Consider the following 15,037-nt stretch of genomic DNA (forward strand, 5'->3'; position numbering starts at 1 on the left):
AATTTCCATTTTTTCTGTAAATAATAAATACTTAATTGCATATTTTGTGTTTTTAAGTATTTGTATCGAAAAATTGCTTTAAAACATTTAACGATTGATCAGTTACAGACTATTGCTATGTTTAGTAGTTAAGTTTAAAAATAAGAGATCCGGGTAATTAAGATAATTAAGATCATCTACTGTATCTATTTGCTTTTCTATAAATATAATTATCACAACACGATACAGAATATTTTAATTATTATGAGAAAAATTCACCTGGACAGTCTTCCGTATAGCATTCTTGAATCTCTTTACTTTCACCGAAACATAGTTGTCCACCATGAAGCGGTTCAGGATTATTACATTCTCGGACACGCTGTTGGTTTCCTTTTCCACATGACACACTACACGGTTGCCATTCAGACCACAAACTCCAACGACCATCAACTGAAATTTAAAAAAAAACAATAAACATGTGACAGTATTCCAATAAATAAAGCATTAGAATAAGAATATTTTCTTCAAATATTTAAGTCTAAGTTTCTAATAAAAATCATTACAATGTCATAACTCAAAGAAAACATTTTTAAAAGTTTAACATCATTTTAAAGCTATTTTTTATACACAAGAAATGAATTAAAGTAAGAAATATAAACTTAAGTTTAAAATAATGTAATAAGATTTAAAATAATTTATAGCTGAAATCTTCCATTGGAATAATAAATTTGAAACTGGATGACACTTTTTTAAATTAGTAGATATTTAAACACTCTGCAGAACTGAAAAATTGGGATGAAGATTTGCATTATAGACATAGAAAATGTGGTCAAAGTGAGTGTAGTCTAAAAAGAAAGACTTCTTTCAGATTAATGTTATTAAAAAAAGTGAGAGATAAAAAAAAATCCTTAAGATTTATATAGTTTAAATGATTTTAGTGGTTTCTAATATGGCTAAAAGTATTTGTACATTGCTTCTAAAAGGGTACAAAGAAATTTGATAAAAAGTTTTCTTCGTAAAAATAATACAAAAGTGAAAAATCTAAAAACTAATAACAAAATAATTAGAAATAAGAAAAAATTAACTAAATTTATTCCAGAATAACAATTAAATATAAAGTAATTAATAATTAATAAAGTAATTAAGTGTGCAGAAGATACCTGGACATTTTGTTAGTAAACAAGATTCAGCTTCCATTTCAGTTCCAGAACAGTTTGATCCTCCATATTTTGGTTTAGGATTATCACACATTCTATGTCGCAATCTTTGTCCAACACCACATGTTACACTGCATTCTTGCCATTCTATCCAATTACCCCACTCGCCATTAACTAAAATGAAACAGTTTCGATTAATAAACATGGGAAATTTTTTCAGATGATAAAAATTTAACACTAAGGTTCCTAACTCTAATCTGAGTGCTATAGAATATTGTAGAGAAGGATCACCAAAATTTATCCAAAATTAAAAATTAAGTTTTTTTTCTTTCAAACTTTGAACATTATCTACTTTAAACACTGAATAAACCAACTAAATAAATTTAGCTTGTCAATCTTATAATAATTTAGATACTATTGTCTTTTTATTTAGCTTATCACTCCTGTTATTAATATTTTCAACCGTATCATTTGATTCCCTAATTTTATTATTATTTTGTTTATCAATCTGTTACTATACACTACTCCCATTATTATTCACACAGCTTTGAAATAGAGGATGAACCTGGTAAAGAAATTATTCTCTTTTAAACAAGAATAAAAGTAATTAACAAATTTGTTTACCACTTGTATATAACACTATTTAAATAAAATAGGGTTTAATGCCATTTGAATGTTAGTCTAGTACAAAATATTATCAAATATATTTGATAAGAAAATTACTATAATTTAAACTATACCTGGGCATGGGTCTTGTGTGCATTGCTTTACTTCAGATGAAATTCCAATACAAGTTTTTCCATTATTTCGAGGTGCTGGATTGTTGCAAAATCTTTGGCGGAATTGACGTCCTTCGCCACAAGTGGCAGAACATTCTCCCCAATCTTGCCACTCTGACCATTTGCCATGAACTATAAAAGAAACAGTATAAAATGCTTATTATAAAAAGTAGGAACATACTACTTAATTTGTGTTATGAATTTTACTACATTTCTTTTATTGTTTTTAAGAAAATTCACAACATATATGATAGGGTCAAGACAGCTAGAGGCAAGGGATATAGCACTTGTTTCTGATACAGGCAAGAGTATTTGCATAATACTTCTATGAAGTGTCAACTTAAAACAACTAATGTTTCAGATTAATAGATCCTAATTAATCAGAGATTTATTTTTAAATCTGGTAACCCATTTAAGGTTTTCAGTATGAAGTAGGAATAAAAATTAATTTCCATCAAAAAGCATACTACAAGGACAAAAGATTTTTGATTCCTTGTTTTCAGTTGAGTTCAAAATTACACAGATATAAAAATTAAAATTTATGCTTTCAATTCCATAAGTAGACTGGTTATCAATGATGATATGGTCAAAATATTATGTCAGCAAAAATGTTTTAAATTATTAGAATAACTTTTAAGTTAAAATTACTTTAGCTTATACGGAGAAATTTTGAAAATAAGTTTTGATCGCTGATTTCCGCCTCAAGATAAAGTTTACGAAAAAATTTTCTAAGATTTATGACTGCAACTTTGTAACTTACAACATATCACCATAAAATTGTTAAGAACTTTAAAAAGTTTTAACAAAACATATCTATGAAAGAATATGCATAATTATCTAAATTATTCTTAAAACAGTGGCTAATTAATACCATTTTCGTTCATACATTTCATAATTTTGTTTTTGATTAGAGAAAGATAGTTCAGAATAATCAACAATTTTATTCATTGTAAACTCGATTGCCAATTGTAGCATATTTCTTAAAGGAAATATAGATATAAAGTTTTCTTTACTTTTATATTTCATCCATTATAAAAAACAAAAATAAATTTCCATGAAAAAATGAAAGTTTTAGTATAAAAGAGTAATGTAATAACATATTAAACTAAAGGCTAGGCAGCATTACCCATTTTAATTATTTGAATTTATTTCAAGGAAATATTAGTAAAATTATAAGCCATTACAAGAAACAAGTAAATAGTTAGGGTATAACATTTAAACTTAACCTTTTTAAGCAAATCCAACGGAAGATTATGCAAATCCAACTGACACTTTTAAGAGTTAGGTATTATTACCACCTATGATAATTATTGAAACTTCATTACAGACTATCCAATATTTAAGTCTTAAAACTAGTTTTAATACATCTTAAAGTTTTATTGTAATGAATTGTTTTCAAACTAAAAAATGTTTAATCATCTTTTTTTTTATCTTAATACAGTAGACTCTGGCTTGTGACTACCTAGCTTCTATATATAACTATCTGGGCAAAGGGAAAAGTTAAAAGTATTATAGAAAGGAATATATTAAGGAATATAGAAACTGACCATACTAAAGCAGCCATCTGTCCTAGTCGTAAAAGATTACAATTGTGTAGTTTTCAAATAAACTTAAAGAGTATTTTTGCATTAATCACTTATCTTAAAATGTGTAACGTGTATTATTAACAAAATGACAGAGTAGGTAGAAGTGGAACTTAATCCTATTTGGCTGTTTTATAATCTGACCTACCCTTCCATCATATTAGAGCAGATAGTTGGGAAATTGCTAAATTCAGAAATTTGTATCTGAATAATGTGGTATTATTTAAAGAACTCTCTTGACAACTAATGATTTCATCTACTGTGAATGTGAAAGCTATTCACATTTCTTTAAGAAAATATAGTCAGAAAGTTATTTTTTAAACTTTATAATAAAATAGAGAAAAGAAATTTAAAAATGAGTGATAAAAATTACTCTTTCCATTTATTAAATATACTATATGAAACAAAATATTCATAACAACTTTTCAAACAAAACTAATAAGTATAATAATATATAGTATAATAAAATTCTTATAGTAAAATAAAATTCTAATAGTATAATATAATAATATAGTATACTAAGAGTATAATAAAATATTATAATAGTATAATTGTTGAAAGAGTTAGTTTATATTGTTGTACATAGATGGCATCACAACTGCTGACATAGATGGCAGCAGTGCTGTCCTTAATGGATGGGTGATCGTGTAAAGCTAAGGATGGTGGCGCTAGTGGTAAAATTGCTCTTTCAAGACTTCCGGGTTACTGCTTCCGATATATTTTTACGCCACAGATTGAAGAAAAGCGCCATCATATTATTGCATCATATCTTTTGCAGTATTTCACATGTACCGAGTTCTTTCTTTCAGCCTTTAAACTTCAGCATTATCATATTAATATTATAATCATTAGAATATTTTCTAATTAGGCCAACTTAAAAAGATATTTTAAAGATATTTATAAAGATATTTTAAAAGATTTTAAAGACATTTTATTCAAATGTAGCCAAATAAGGGATAAAATACAAAACATGGCAAACCTTAAGAATTATTCAATGAGATATTAATTTTCTAAAATTTTTTTTGGCCTTATGACCTCTGAGAATCAATACATTTCTGAAAGCTCTTATGAATGGTACAATTATGTTTAGATTTGAACCCAAATTACAATAACGAAACTGCATAGAATATTATAGGCTTGTTCACACATCGCCTCGTAGTCATAACATAAGCGGAGGGATACACCGGAAATTTTCTAAATTTCTTCCGGTTTAAGGACGCTTGTTATTGTTTACATTAGACCACCCATCCATATAACCTCTTATCTGTAATAAAATATTTTGTCCAGTTTCAGCCTTCACCTAGGTATGTTGCTTCATTTCTTGTGACCTCATGCTTAATTATTGGGTTAAGTCTTTAATAATAAATAATATAATAAAATTCTAATACTAATAGCATAATAAAATTCTTCATGAAACTGGAAGCTATGCAGATTTGAATTTCATCTACCATTATGTGGAAAAGAAAATATTTATGATAATGATATAATAATATGATAATCAGAATAATTAACCATAATTAGGGAAGCTAAACATTTATTGTCTAGTTTTTTTTATCACATCTTACAACTAGTTGTAGAACTAACTAATCTAATTGTAAGTTATGCCTCATTACCTATGATAATTATTTGAGCTTCTTTAACTGAAGTGCCCAAAGAGTTATTAGCCAAGCATGAATAGACTCCTTCATCATCAATTTGAGCAGCAACGATTTCTAAAGTGCTGTTGGGAAATATGAGAATTCGCTCTTGCTTCAAGATTGGAATGTTATCTTTAAACCAAGCAACGGACGGCTTAGGTTCTCCATTCACTTTACAGTCAAGGAAAACATTACTGCCTTCAGTTGCTTTTGTATTGTGAGGCATGATGACAAATCTTGGTTTACTTCTGACCACAAGTTCAGCTACTTGCTCTGCAGAACCAAAATCATTGCTGGCTACACATTTGTAATGACCAGAATCTTGATCCTGAAATCAATAATTATATAGAATTAGTCAATAAAAAAATCTTCTTCTTCATTATTACGATAGCCTATGGGTGGGCCTAGTACTTCCTCAGAATCCTATTCCTTCTAGAATTCTATTTTACTCTTACCCAAGATTTTTCAGTAAAACATCTTTTTACAAATTTAAAATTGTCAGCAGCAAAAAATATATATCTTGAATATGTAGCCAAAAATATTCAAGGTAATAGTTAGTTTTAAATGAGTTACAATAACTAACATCCTTTAATTTTCAGTTGCCCTTTTTGAAAGAAATAAAAAATTTCAAGTTAACATGCATATCTTTTGACAGTATATCTACGCTATGCATATTGATTTGTACTTTTTTTTGCCAATTATTGACTTGGTCACTTATAGCACCATACTTACCATATGTTTTTATTAATTTAGGAGCAATTCTTCAAAATAAAGTTATATGCAAAAATTTCTTTAAAAATTACTTTTATATCTGAAAGATTTAATGTTACTGAAAAGAGACAAGATATTAAAAAAAAAATTTTTTTGCCTAGAAAAAGTGTCAGAAATTTCATTAAGCTTTTGGTACAAAATTTTTTTTTTAAGAGATCTAGTTGCAGGAATTTTTAAATTCATTCAGTTATAGATTTTTGATAGATTTTATAAACACTCGATTTAAGAATTTTTAAATTTATGAGGCAATTTTTATTTCACCCATTTCACAAAGAAACCTATTAATAAATAATAAAAAAGCATGCCTCAGAACTACAATCAGGTGGTGCAAAAAATTCATGCATCACATTTAAAAGTATATCTTCATAACTATTTCTTAATATTTTAAAGGCATGACGCTGACTTAAAAGAAGTCAAATGTTTGAGTCAAAATTTACAATTATTGATTTTTCGCATTTTTTATTCTACACTCCTTTTTAAGATTAATTTATGATTAAGGTGGCAAACCTTAGAATAATCACCTTTTTGACATGAAAAGTGGTTTTTCTTTTGAACAAAACAAGTTTTTTTTATTTTTACTCATTTTTCAAAATAATTTTTCAAAATTTAAGTTGTAAGTATTTTTTTAAAATAAAAGCTTTGTGCTAAAATATTTAAGCAGAGCAGTGAACTCAAATAAGAAAAAGTTTTAGAAGCACCTTGAAGCATTTTAGTAGATCTTTGCGTTTTGCTTTGTTGAAAATAAACAATCAAACATCTACGCTTCAAAGTGTTAAGCACTAAAATTATAAGTCATTAAACAACAAAAATAATAAATAATTAAACAATGAGATATTCTGTGTGAGATGGCTTGAAAAATAGATTAAAATACTTATTTATGCTTTTGTAATACTGTAAAAAGAAATATCCATGCAAATATTTTGTAAAATTTGAAAAGTTTAAAAAAATGTGAAGTAACATTTTAAAAAAATAACTAAATAAAAATATATAACTGCTTACGGAAGAATTATAGATAAATAAAGATCCATTTTGTGATAATTGAATATGGTGATTGAAAACCAGTTGCTGTCCATTTTTCACCCATATAATATTTGGAGATGGGTCTCCCTTCACTAAGCAGTGCAATATCACAGTATCTTTAACCTGAACAGTTTTAACACCAGAAGAACCCAATATTACTGGCGGTGCTGAAAGTAAAAAAAGTAATGAGAACTTCTTCGTTAGTAATATTTTGAATGTTAATTTTAAAAAAAAGTATAAATCAAACAAAATAAATAAAACTCAACTTAAATAAATAATCCCAACAAAATGAAGTGATAAGTTATTACTTGATTAAAAACTTCATTTGCTTCAAAAAATACAAATAGGAAATAACAGAGGACATGTTTCAAATGCTCAAAAACATGTGCCCATTTTCAAGACTTGCCAGACAAGAGAATAATCATGAAAAGAAACAAAATTGATTTGTAATAAATGTAAAGTTGCCACCTAAAATGGAAAAATAAAGGTGAGAAACCAAACAAGAAAAGAGGACAGTAGGCAAGAGAGAAAAAAGATAAAAAAACAGAACAAGAAAAATCACAGTGGCCGAGAGAGGCAAAACAGGGTAAAATGCATTTCTAAATGCTATGGAGAGGTGGTGAGGAATTAATGTCGTCAATAAGGTAATCAGCACAAATATAAATAAAACAACATAAATAAACTTGATTCCAGGGTATCAAGATGAGCTCAAGAGTGGAAATGATTTCAACATTGTTAAAATTAAATTTATGTCAAAGACTTTTGAAAGGTATGAAGTTTTTAATCATGTAAAGCTCAACCTATGTGTTTGACAGATGGATCAACAGGTGAAAAAAATAAATGTGCAGTAAGTCTAATTTCTCAACTTTAATTTTTTTACAGAAATTCTTTTTTAATAATTGATGAAGAAGAGTATCTTTAATGAAAAGTAATTACTTCTAACTCTGACAGCTGCAGCAGCTTTTCGTTCGCCAGCAGCATTTTGAGCTAAACATATGTATGTTCCTTCATCTTGTTTGCCAGCATTTTCAAAGACAAGTTTGCTTCGTCCAAGAACGGAGTTACTAGAACCTAAAACAAATTTTAAAAAATAAATTTAAACTGAGAAGAAAGGTCATAATTTCCAAATACAGCATATCCTTAAAAATTTTTATATACCAGTGATTTGAGTGTTATTCAATAACCAAGTAATTGAAGGATATGGATAACCATTAGCTTCACAGCTGAGAGTAAGCACATCTCCAACAGAAATATCCTGACTTTTAGGCAGATTTGTGATTATCGGTGGCACATGGACTTCAACCAAAACACCTTTGTGATCCCTTCCGACAGCATTAGTTGCAATGCAAACATATGTGCCACTGTCTTCAGGCTGAAAGGAAAAGAAACTCATCAATGAAAGGTTTTTCAAATATATTTTGGACTTTCCCTCTCATTCGTCTGCAAAAAAAAAAAAGAAGCAAATAGCAAACTTATTTCATGCTTATGTAAGAAGGTTGCAACCCCTCTGGTTTTTGCTTTAACTTTGATCGTAGTACATAATCTAGTTTTAGGGTTAAATTCTAATAAAAAGATGTAACAGTGCACTGAACAAAGAATATGTTTGATGCTCATTTTATAAAATTTTGAGTAGAATATTCTTTAGGGAACTATTTTGTTTTCTTTTTGTGTTCAAAATCGTTGACCTTTGAATTTTTTTTTGTCAATCTTTTCTTTCCTGAATTAAACTCCTTATTTCCCATTTTAATTTTTTTCGCTAAATTCTCTATATTGCTTTTTAAGATAATTGTGAAAATAAGGGGATTTTAATGAATGCTTTACACAAGCATTGCTCAGAACCCCTCCTCAACTAAACTAAGCAAATCACAACTGACTCCCCCCCCCCNAATGATTCCCTGATGGGATTTAAAGAAAACTATACAAAATCGTCATGATTATAATAAAATTAATTATAGCCATAGCAATAATTACAAAATAAGCGACTTAGAAACCTATTTGATAACTCATAATTCTTAACAGTTTCCTAAGACAATCAAATAACAATGAAACATTATAAATACTAACCATACAAATGTGCTTTAGAAAGAAAAAGTAATATGGCATTTTAAGGCTGTTCTTCAAAGGCGTTTCTGCCATATAAAATAACACTTTTTAACAAATAAAGTAGTGCGTTTTTCCCACTATCTCCAAACAGAAAAAAAATTGCGAAAATGCTTCTTTATTTTCGAAGTATCTTAAAGGGGTTGAAAAATGGCTACTTTTGGCCCTCAATGATATTGATAAGAGCCTTCATGTTCTTTGGTAGTTTTCTAATAAAATTTTAAAAATTTAAAACTTTTAAACATGCATGTATTAGTGCCTAATATGCTATAATAGGGACTACTACAATTGGCAGTCCTAATCCTAGTAAAAGTTTGAAGGGAAGTTACTTTAAAACATTCTCATAGCCATTTTTTAAAGATGTCCAATTACTGGAATTTCCGTTCTCCGGATTGGATTTGATTCCGATTGGTACAAATAATTGGAGTTCAATTGGTCGGTTGTTGTGTCCATGGGCAGTCTACTAGATTCTGCCATGGGCAGTCCACACAGTCTCAATTATCTGCAAGCAATTGTCCACATAGAGGTCTTCTTCGGGACAATCACTAATCTGCTGTATTACAGCTATTATAGCAGAGCTGTTGAACACATGATCAGGTCCGAGTTTGGTTCCATCCTCCAGAATTTTTATTCACCTGAAGTGCTGAGTTCTCAGTCTTGTTAGGGATTTTGCAAGCTTTCTGCCAGTGTTGAGTACGCAGGTCTAATGTTTCAACAAAATACCCCTATTTTCGAAGCTCTACTTTATATTACTTTTAAAATAACTACTTTATATCGGAACTCTACATCCGTTTTAAATATTTTATTGAAAATAATTGCCAGTAATAAAAGTTACAACAATAAAGTGTAATTTCTTAAAATATGTATGTCTTAACTATCAAATATAAGAAATATTTTTTATTAACATAAAGACTAAAATAAACTATTTCAGTTATTGGAGTCATTTGACAATCTTAATTAGAGCATTCAGAAAATACGTCTATTTACTCGAATATTTTCAATTATCAGCTTTCCAGATTTAGCAGAATTAGAAGCACCAGATATTGGTATGCCATTTCTTTGCCAAATGATATGAGGAGGAGGAAAACCTTTAGCAGAGCAGAATAATCCCATATTTCTTCCTTTCAAAACTACAAGCACAGATGGTCCAGAAATTGAGACAGTAGGTGGAACTGCAAAAAGAGAAACCATTAATTAGTGTTAAAGGATTGAAATAGAATTCAGAGAAGTCAATTATTTGATTTTCAGAAAATTCAGATATTTCCAATGATAAAAAGTAAAATAAGTACATATAAAATCAAAACAGTTGGGAAAACTAAATTGAAAAGTTCTCAAAAATAATTTTTAATGTACACAGGAACAAAATAATAAATCAATGCATAAAATATATCAAAAAATGCAATAAATATGAAAATAAATATTAAATTTCTGGCTTTGATGTTAGTAGTTTTTCCCTTTTATAAGACATCTTGAATCTGCATTGAGACAAATTTAATGAAAATTATGCGTACTTTTAATAATTTTCATCATAACTTTTTATTATGATTATAACTAAAGAGAAAGTAAAAGTGAATAAATGGGCCACGATGGCTAAGTGGTTACGGCTTTGAACTATTATTGTGAAAAACTCCAATTGAATCCCAAGTGGGGAGTTGAAGTCCACCAAGCTTTAGATTAATGGGGACCAGCTTGACAGGAAAATAAAGGCAGTGAGCGTGCAATTTTGACTATATTGTCATAATCATATAATTGGTCACGAAATTGTGGAACCTAATTTCCACGGCCCTCTCGCTCAAAAGGTGCGGTTGCGAAAATGCTTTGCTTTTCCAAAAATCAATGTGTGATGCAAAACGTAAAACTAAAACAGAATAAAAATTAACAATTCAAGATTATAAACTGGACAATTAGCAAAAAGATTTATGCAATTTTTTTGTTCTTCAGATCCTCTACAGGATGTTTCCCAGACTTCACCAGTAGCCCATTGTGTAGCTCTAGTGCAATGTAAATAAAGAACTACTAACTCCCAAATATAAATAACCAGTCCCTAACTATATCATACACAAAGTGCTGTTGGGTTCATAAATATCCTCAATACTATTAGAGTTTTTAATAGCAGCAACAAAAAAATTCAAAATTGAAAATTTTTATATAGTTGACATCTTTGTGTAATAAATCGATCTATTGCAAATTTTTTTTAAAAAATAAATTTTGTTTTATCAGTGTATTGAAATTCTATTTTAGCATTCATAGAATTAGCAATGAAAAGAAAATAGTTGTTTTACTACATTTCTTGAGATCTATCAGAAGCACTTATGTTGTTTTGTCAATTGCACAGCAGTATTACAATCATTTTGTAGTAAAGATCATTACTATTAAAATGGTTGAAATAACATTTATGAAACATTAGTCCTTAAAAAATCATTATTCATTAATGTTTCTTACTTCAGTTTTGTAAGTAGTTAATTTAAGTTAATATGTTGCTCACATAGTTTTTAATGAGCAAATATTTAAATTTTGTCATCCTCAAACAAAACAACCAATAAGTTTGGAATCATCACTGTATTAACAATTTCTGTTTTTTCACTCTTAGTAAGAAAGAATTGTAATTTTCATATCAATAATAATTGTAGTATAAAAATTTTTTACTTTTGCAACTTTTACAAGGGTAAAATGTTGATAGAAAATAATAATTCAGAGCAATCTGCATGAACAATTTTAATGCGTAGTTAAGTTAACATTCAATACTAACCTAAAACTATCAGGTCAATGTGCCTAACAGCTGAGCCTGCTTCATTTTTAGCAATGCATGTGTAGGTACCCATATCAGAAGATTGTGTCAGAGATATATGAAGATCTCCATTTGGAAACAACTTATATCGAGGGTTATAAAGATCGATTAAGGCTCCGTTATGTTCCCATGCTATAGAGGGGGGTGGGGTACCTTCAGATGAGCATTGAAGTACAGCAGGTTGCGCTTGAACAACTTCATAATTTGAAGGAGAATCATCAGATATCGTAGGAGATGCTACAGAAAATAATAAAATAATTTAAATATAATAGAATTCAATACGCTTATATTTGGAAGCAAAATCTTAAACATCATAAATATAACCAGTTCTATAACTGGGTAAATAACAGACAAAGATTACATTGAGTCATAAGTAACTCCAAGCTTAATAGGTTTGAAGTGAATCTTTTAGCCTGATAGTGAACTATATATCACCCAACCATGTCCAAGCACCTAGCCCAGTTTTCCAGGGTTCTATCTTGTAACTGCCTTGGATACATAATTTTAACTTCTGGCAGACAAAGTGGACAGCGCCTGAGCTTATATTACTCTTTTCAAACTTTTAAACCATAACAAATTGGACAAATTTTAGCCACATTATCTTTAACGTGCACCTTGCTGCACGTATATGCCAGTTGTTTAGATGGCTGCCAGGATCAAATTAACGGCTTCCAGTTCTCCAGTAGCAGAGTAAATCAGTACCGTCTTTAAGCATGGGCACACCCGGGCAGTGCTCAAGGGCCCCAGGAACTCAGGGGGCTCTTGAGAATCTCACTTTTTATAAATTGTGTTTAATAAACTATAAAATAAACAAAATTGCCTTATATTTTTTTTAAAAATATATTCTATTGCACAAAGTGTGTATTTTGTTTTTCTTCCCACAAATAGTGATTGATTATCATACAAACAATAATTTAAAAAGTTTATCACCAGGGAAACTTAAAAAGGCAACCGGAATCTAATTTTCAACTTTCTAATGAAGTTTTGATGTGGACTTAGTTTTTTGGGAAAATCAAACCAAAATTTTTCTGTGCCCGGGGGCCCTGCAAGTTGTAAATGACACTTTTATGGACTATAGGAAGACCTAAACAAACAGCTTCAATCACATTTTATTGATATAAAAATTAAAATAAATAAGATGTTAAAAAAATTATAATGCAATTTAAGTTTTAAAATCAATAAATTTGCTATCAAATAATTATTTCGTTTGAACAGTTTAGTTTATTTATAAGAGGCAATTATGTGATTTTTTATGCAGCACCTAATGGAACATCCTTTGTATTCGATCATTTAAATCAAATCAAATACATTAGAGAGAGAGATTCCTCATATTCCATTATATAAATGATATCATTACTACACTTAAATTATGTCATTACTAATTTACTTTACAAATTCTAATACATTTATTTCTGAATATTTCCAATGCATAAGTTATTTTAAACTTCCTAAACCCTTTGCTTATGGTGTATCATCACATGTGGTCCCCCTGCTGTAAGCAAAATGTTAATATATGCAAAAAAAAAAAAAAAAAAAAAAAAAAAAAAAAAAAAAAAAAAAAAAAAATAGAAAGAAGAAAAAAAAACAACAGCAACAATTCAGGTAACTCAGTTGATTTAGATCAGATAAATAATACAGTAGAGAACCGATTATCTGGAACGATCGGGACCATCGCTATTCCGAATAACTGATTTTTCCGGTTTTCTGGATAGCTACAAAAAGCCGTTTTTCTTATTGTTAAACCCAACTAAAAAAAAAAGATATTTGGAAATAATCTTGAAAAAACGAAGTAATACACTAATGATTATTTCCAAAATGATGGTAAGGTAAACATCTTTCAAAAAAGAAAGAAAAATCCTAAAATCTTATGAGGAAAAAAAAGAATTTTTTTTTTAAAAATGGCGGGAAAATTTATCGAATTTCGTTCCGGTTTTTTGGTTTTCCGGTTTACTGATTTCCGGATAATGGGTTCCGCACTGTATTAGGAAAATAGTTTTGATTAAATAAAAAAATATTACAGAGAAAAATTAAAATACATTGATGAAGAAGCAGATAGGGAACAAAACAGATCTAGTTAGGAAATCTACTCTCAAATTATTATCAGATGTAGAGTTATGTTATATTGTATTCTTGTTATCTACTTTATTTTTATGCAATTTTTATTCCATTATTTCTAACTGAAAAAAAAAATTATAATAAAGTTAAAGCATGAGATGAATTCAGCTATTTTAAATGAAAAAAGAACTTACTCAGAACATTTAAAAAGCGAGCAACTTCATAAGAGCCAGCTTCATTTTCTGCTAAACATTTGTAAGCCCCAGCATGTGATACATTTGCTGATTTTATGTATAAAGTACCATCGGGTAATAATTGACTATCTGAAACAAATAATTAGATGCTCTGAATTTTATACAACCAATAAAATAGGAAATTTCAATAAAAACTATATATATATATTTTTACTTTCATTTCCATTAATCAAGATAGAATCTTTATGCCACATTATTAGAGGAGCTGGATGCCCACTAGCTAGACAAGGAAGATAAACAGAATCCCCTGACAGAACTTTTTCATATAATTCATTATCCTTGATGACGGGAGGAGCTGAAAAATAATATAAATAAAAATAATCAAATTAAGGATAATACACATATACATTCCTTTTTACTCCAAATTGGAGCACAGGGCTTTTATTATAGCTTTCCAAATCACTCTGTTTGAGGCCAGAAATTTTGTTTCTCTTCATGTCTTTCCTATTGTTTTCAATTCACTTACATTGTCCTGCACCAAATATTTTTAAGTATTCCTCTTTATCGATTGCCCTGAGAGCCAAAAACTTGTTTTACTTTTAATTTTTTAGATTTACGTAGAACATGATCAATCCATTTTCGTTTACGTTTTTTAATTTCCAGATCAATCAGTTTATATTTTTCTTTTCTAAGGATTTCTGCATTACAAATTTCGTGGAACCACTTGATATGCAAGATTCTTCCTAAACAGTTGTAAATAAATACTTAAAGATTTTTCATGTTATTTTTCTTGCAGTGCCACGACACAGATTCATATAGTAGGACAGATTTAACATTAGTATTGAAAATTCTAATTTTTGTTTGTTTTTGTTTTTCCAGAATTTATTGAGAAATGCATAAGTGCATCAGGCTTTCTTTAATCTATTTAGTATATCTTCAATTCATTCTTTTAGTATATTCAATTCATCAATATA

At 28.8% G+C, this 15,037-nt stretch overlaps 1 protein-coding gene across 1 annotated transcript in view; it reads right to left on the reverse strand.

Annotated features, from left to right (window-relative positions):
- Window positions 1-15,037, reverse strand: part of LOC107451423 (hemicentin-1) — a 128,321-nt gene that overhangs the window by 21,833 nt on the left and 91,451 nt on the right. The window contains exons 51-61 of the mRNA XM_043043380.2: window positions 14,278-14,418; window positions 14,064-14,192; window positions 11,776-12,051; window positions 10,014-10,198; window positions 8,085-8,298; window positions 7,863-7,997; window positions 6,906-7,093; window positions 5,112-5,463; window positions 1,877-2,047; window positions 1,140-1,310; window positions 259-429 (exon numbers count right to left, since the gene is read on the reverse strand). Of these exons, the coding sequence (XP_042899314.2) occupies window positions 259-429; window positions 1,140-1,310; window positions 1,877-2,047; window positions 5,112-5,463; window positions 6,906-7,093; window positions 7,863-7,997; window positions 8,085-8,298; window positions 10,014-10,198; window positions 11,776-12,051; window positions 14,064-14,192; window positions 14,278-14,418 (2,133 nt within the window). The remainder of the gene's footprint in view (window positions 1-258; window positions 430-1,139; window positions 1,311-1,876; window positions 2,048-5,111; window positions 5,464-6,905; window positions 7,094-7,862; window positions 7,998-8,084; window positions 8,299-10,013; window positions 10,199-11,775; window positions 12,052-14,063; window positions 14,193-14,277; window positions 14,419-15,037) is intronic.

This window comes from Parasteatoda tepidariorum, chromosome 8 (genome assembly GCF_043381705.1).
Source record: "Parasteatoda tepidariorum isolate YZ-2023 chromosome 8, CAS_Ptep_4.0, whole genome shotgun sequence".
Taxonomy (NCBI): Eukaryota; Metazoa; Arthropoda; class Arachnida; order Araneae; family Theridiidae; genus Parasteatoda; species Parasteatoda tepidariorum.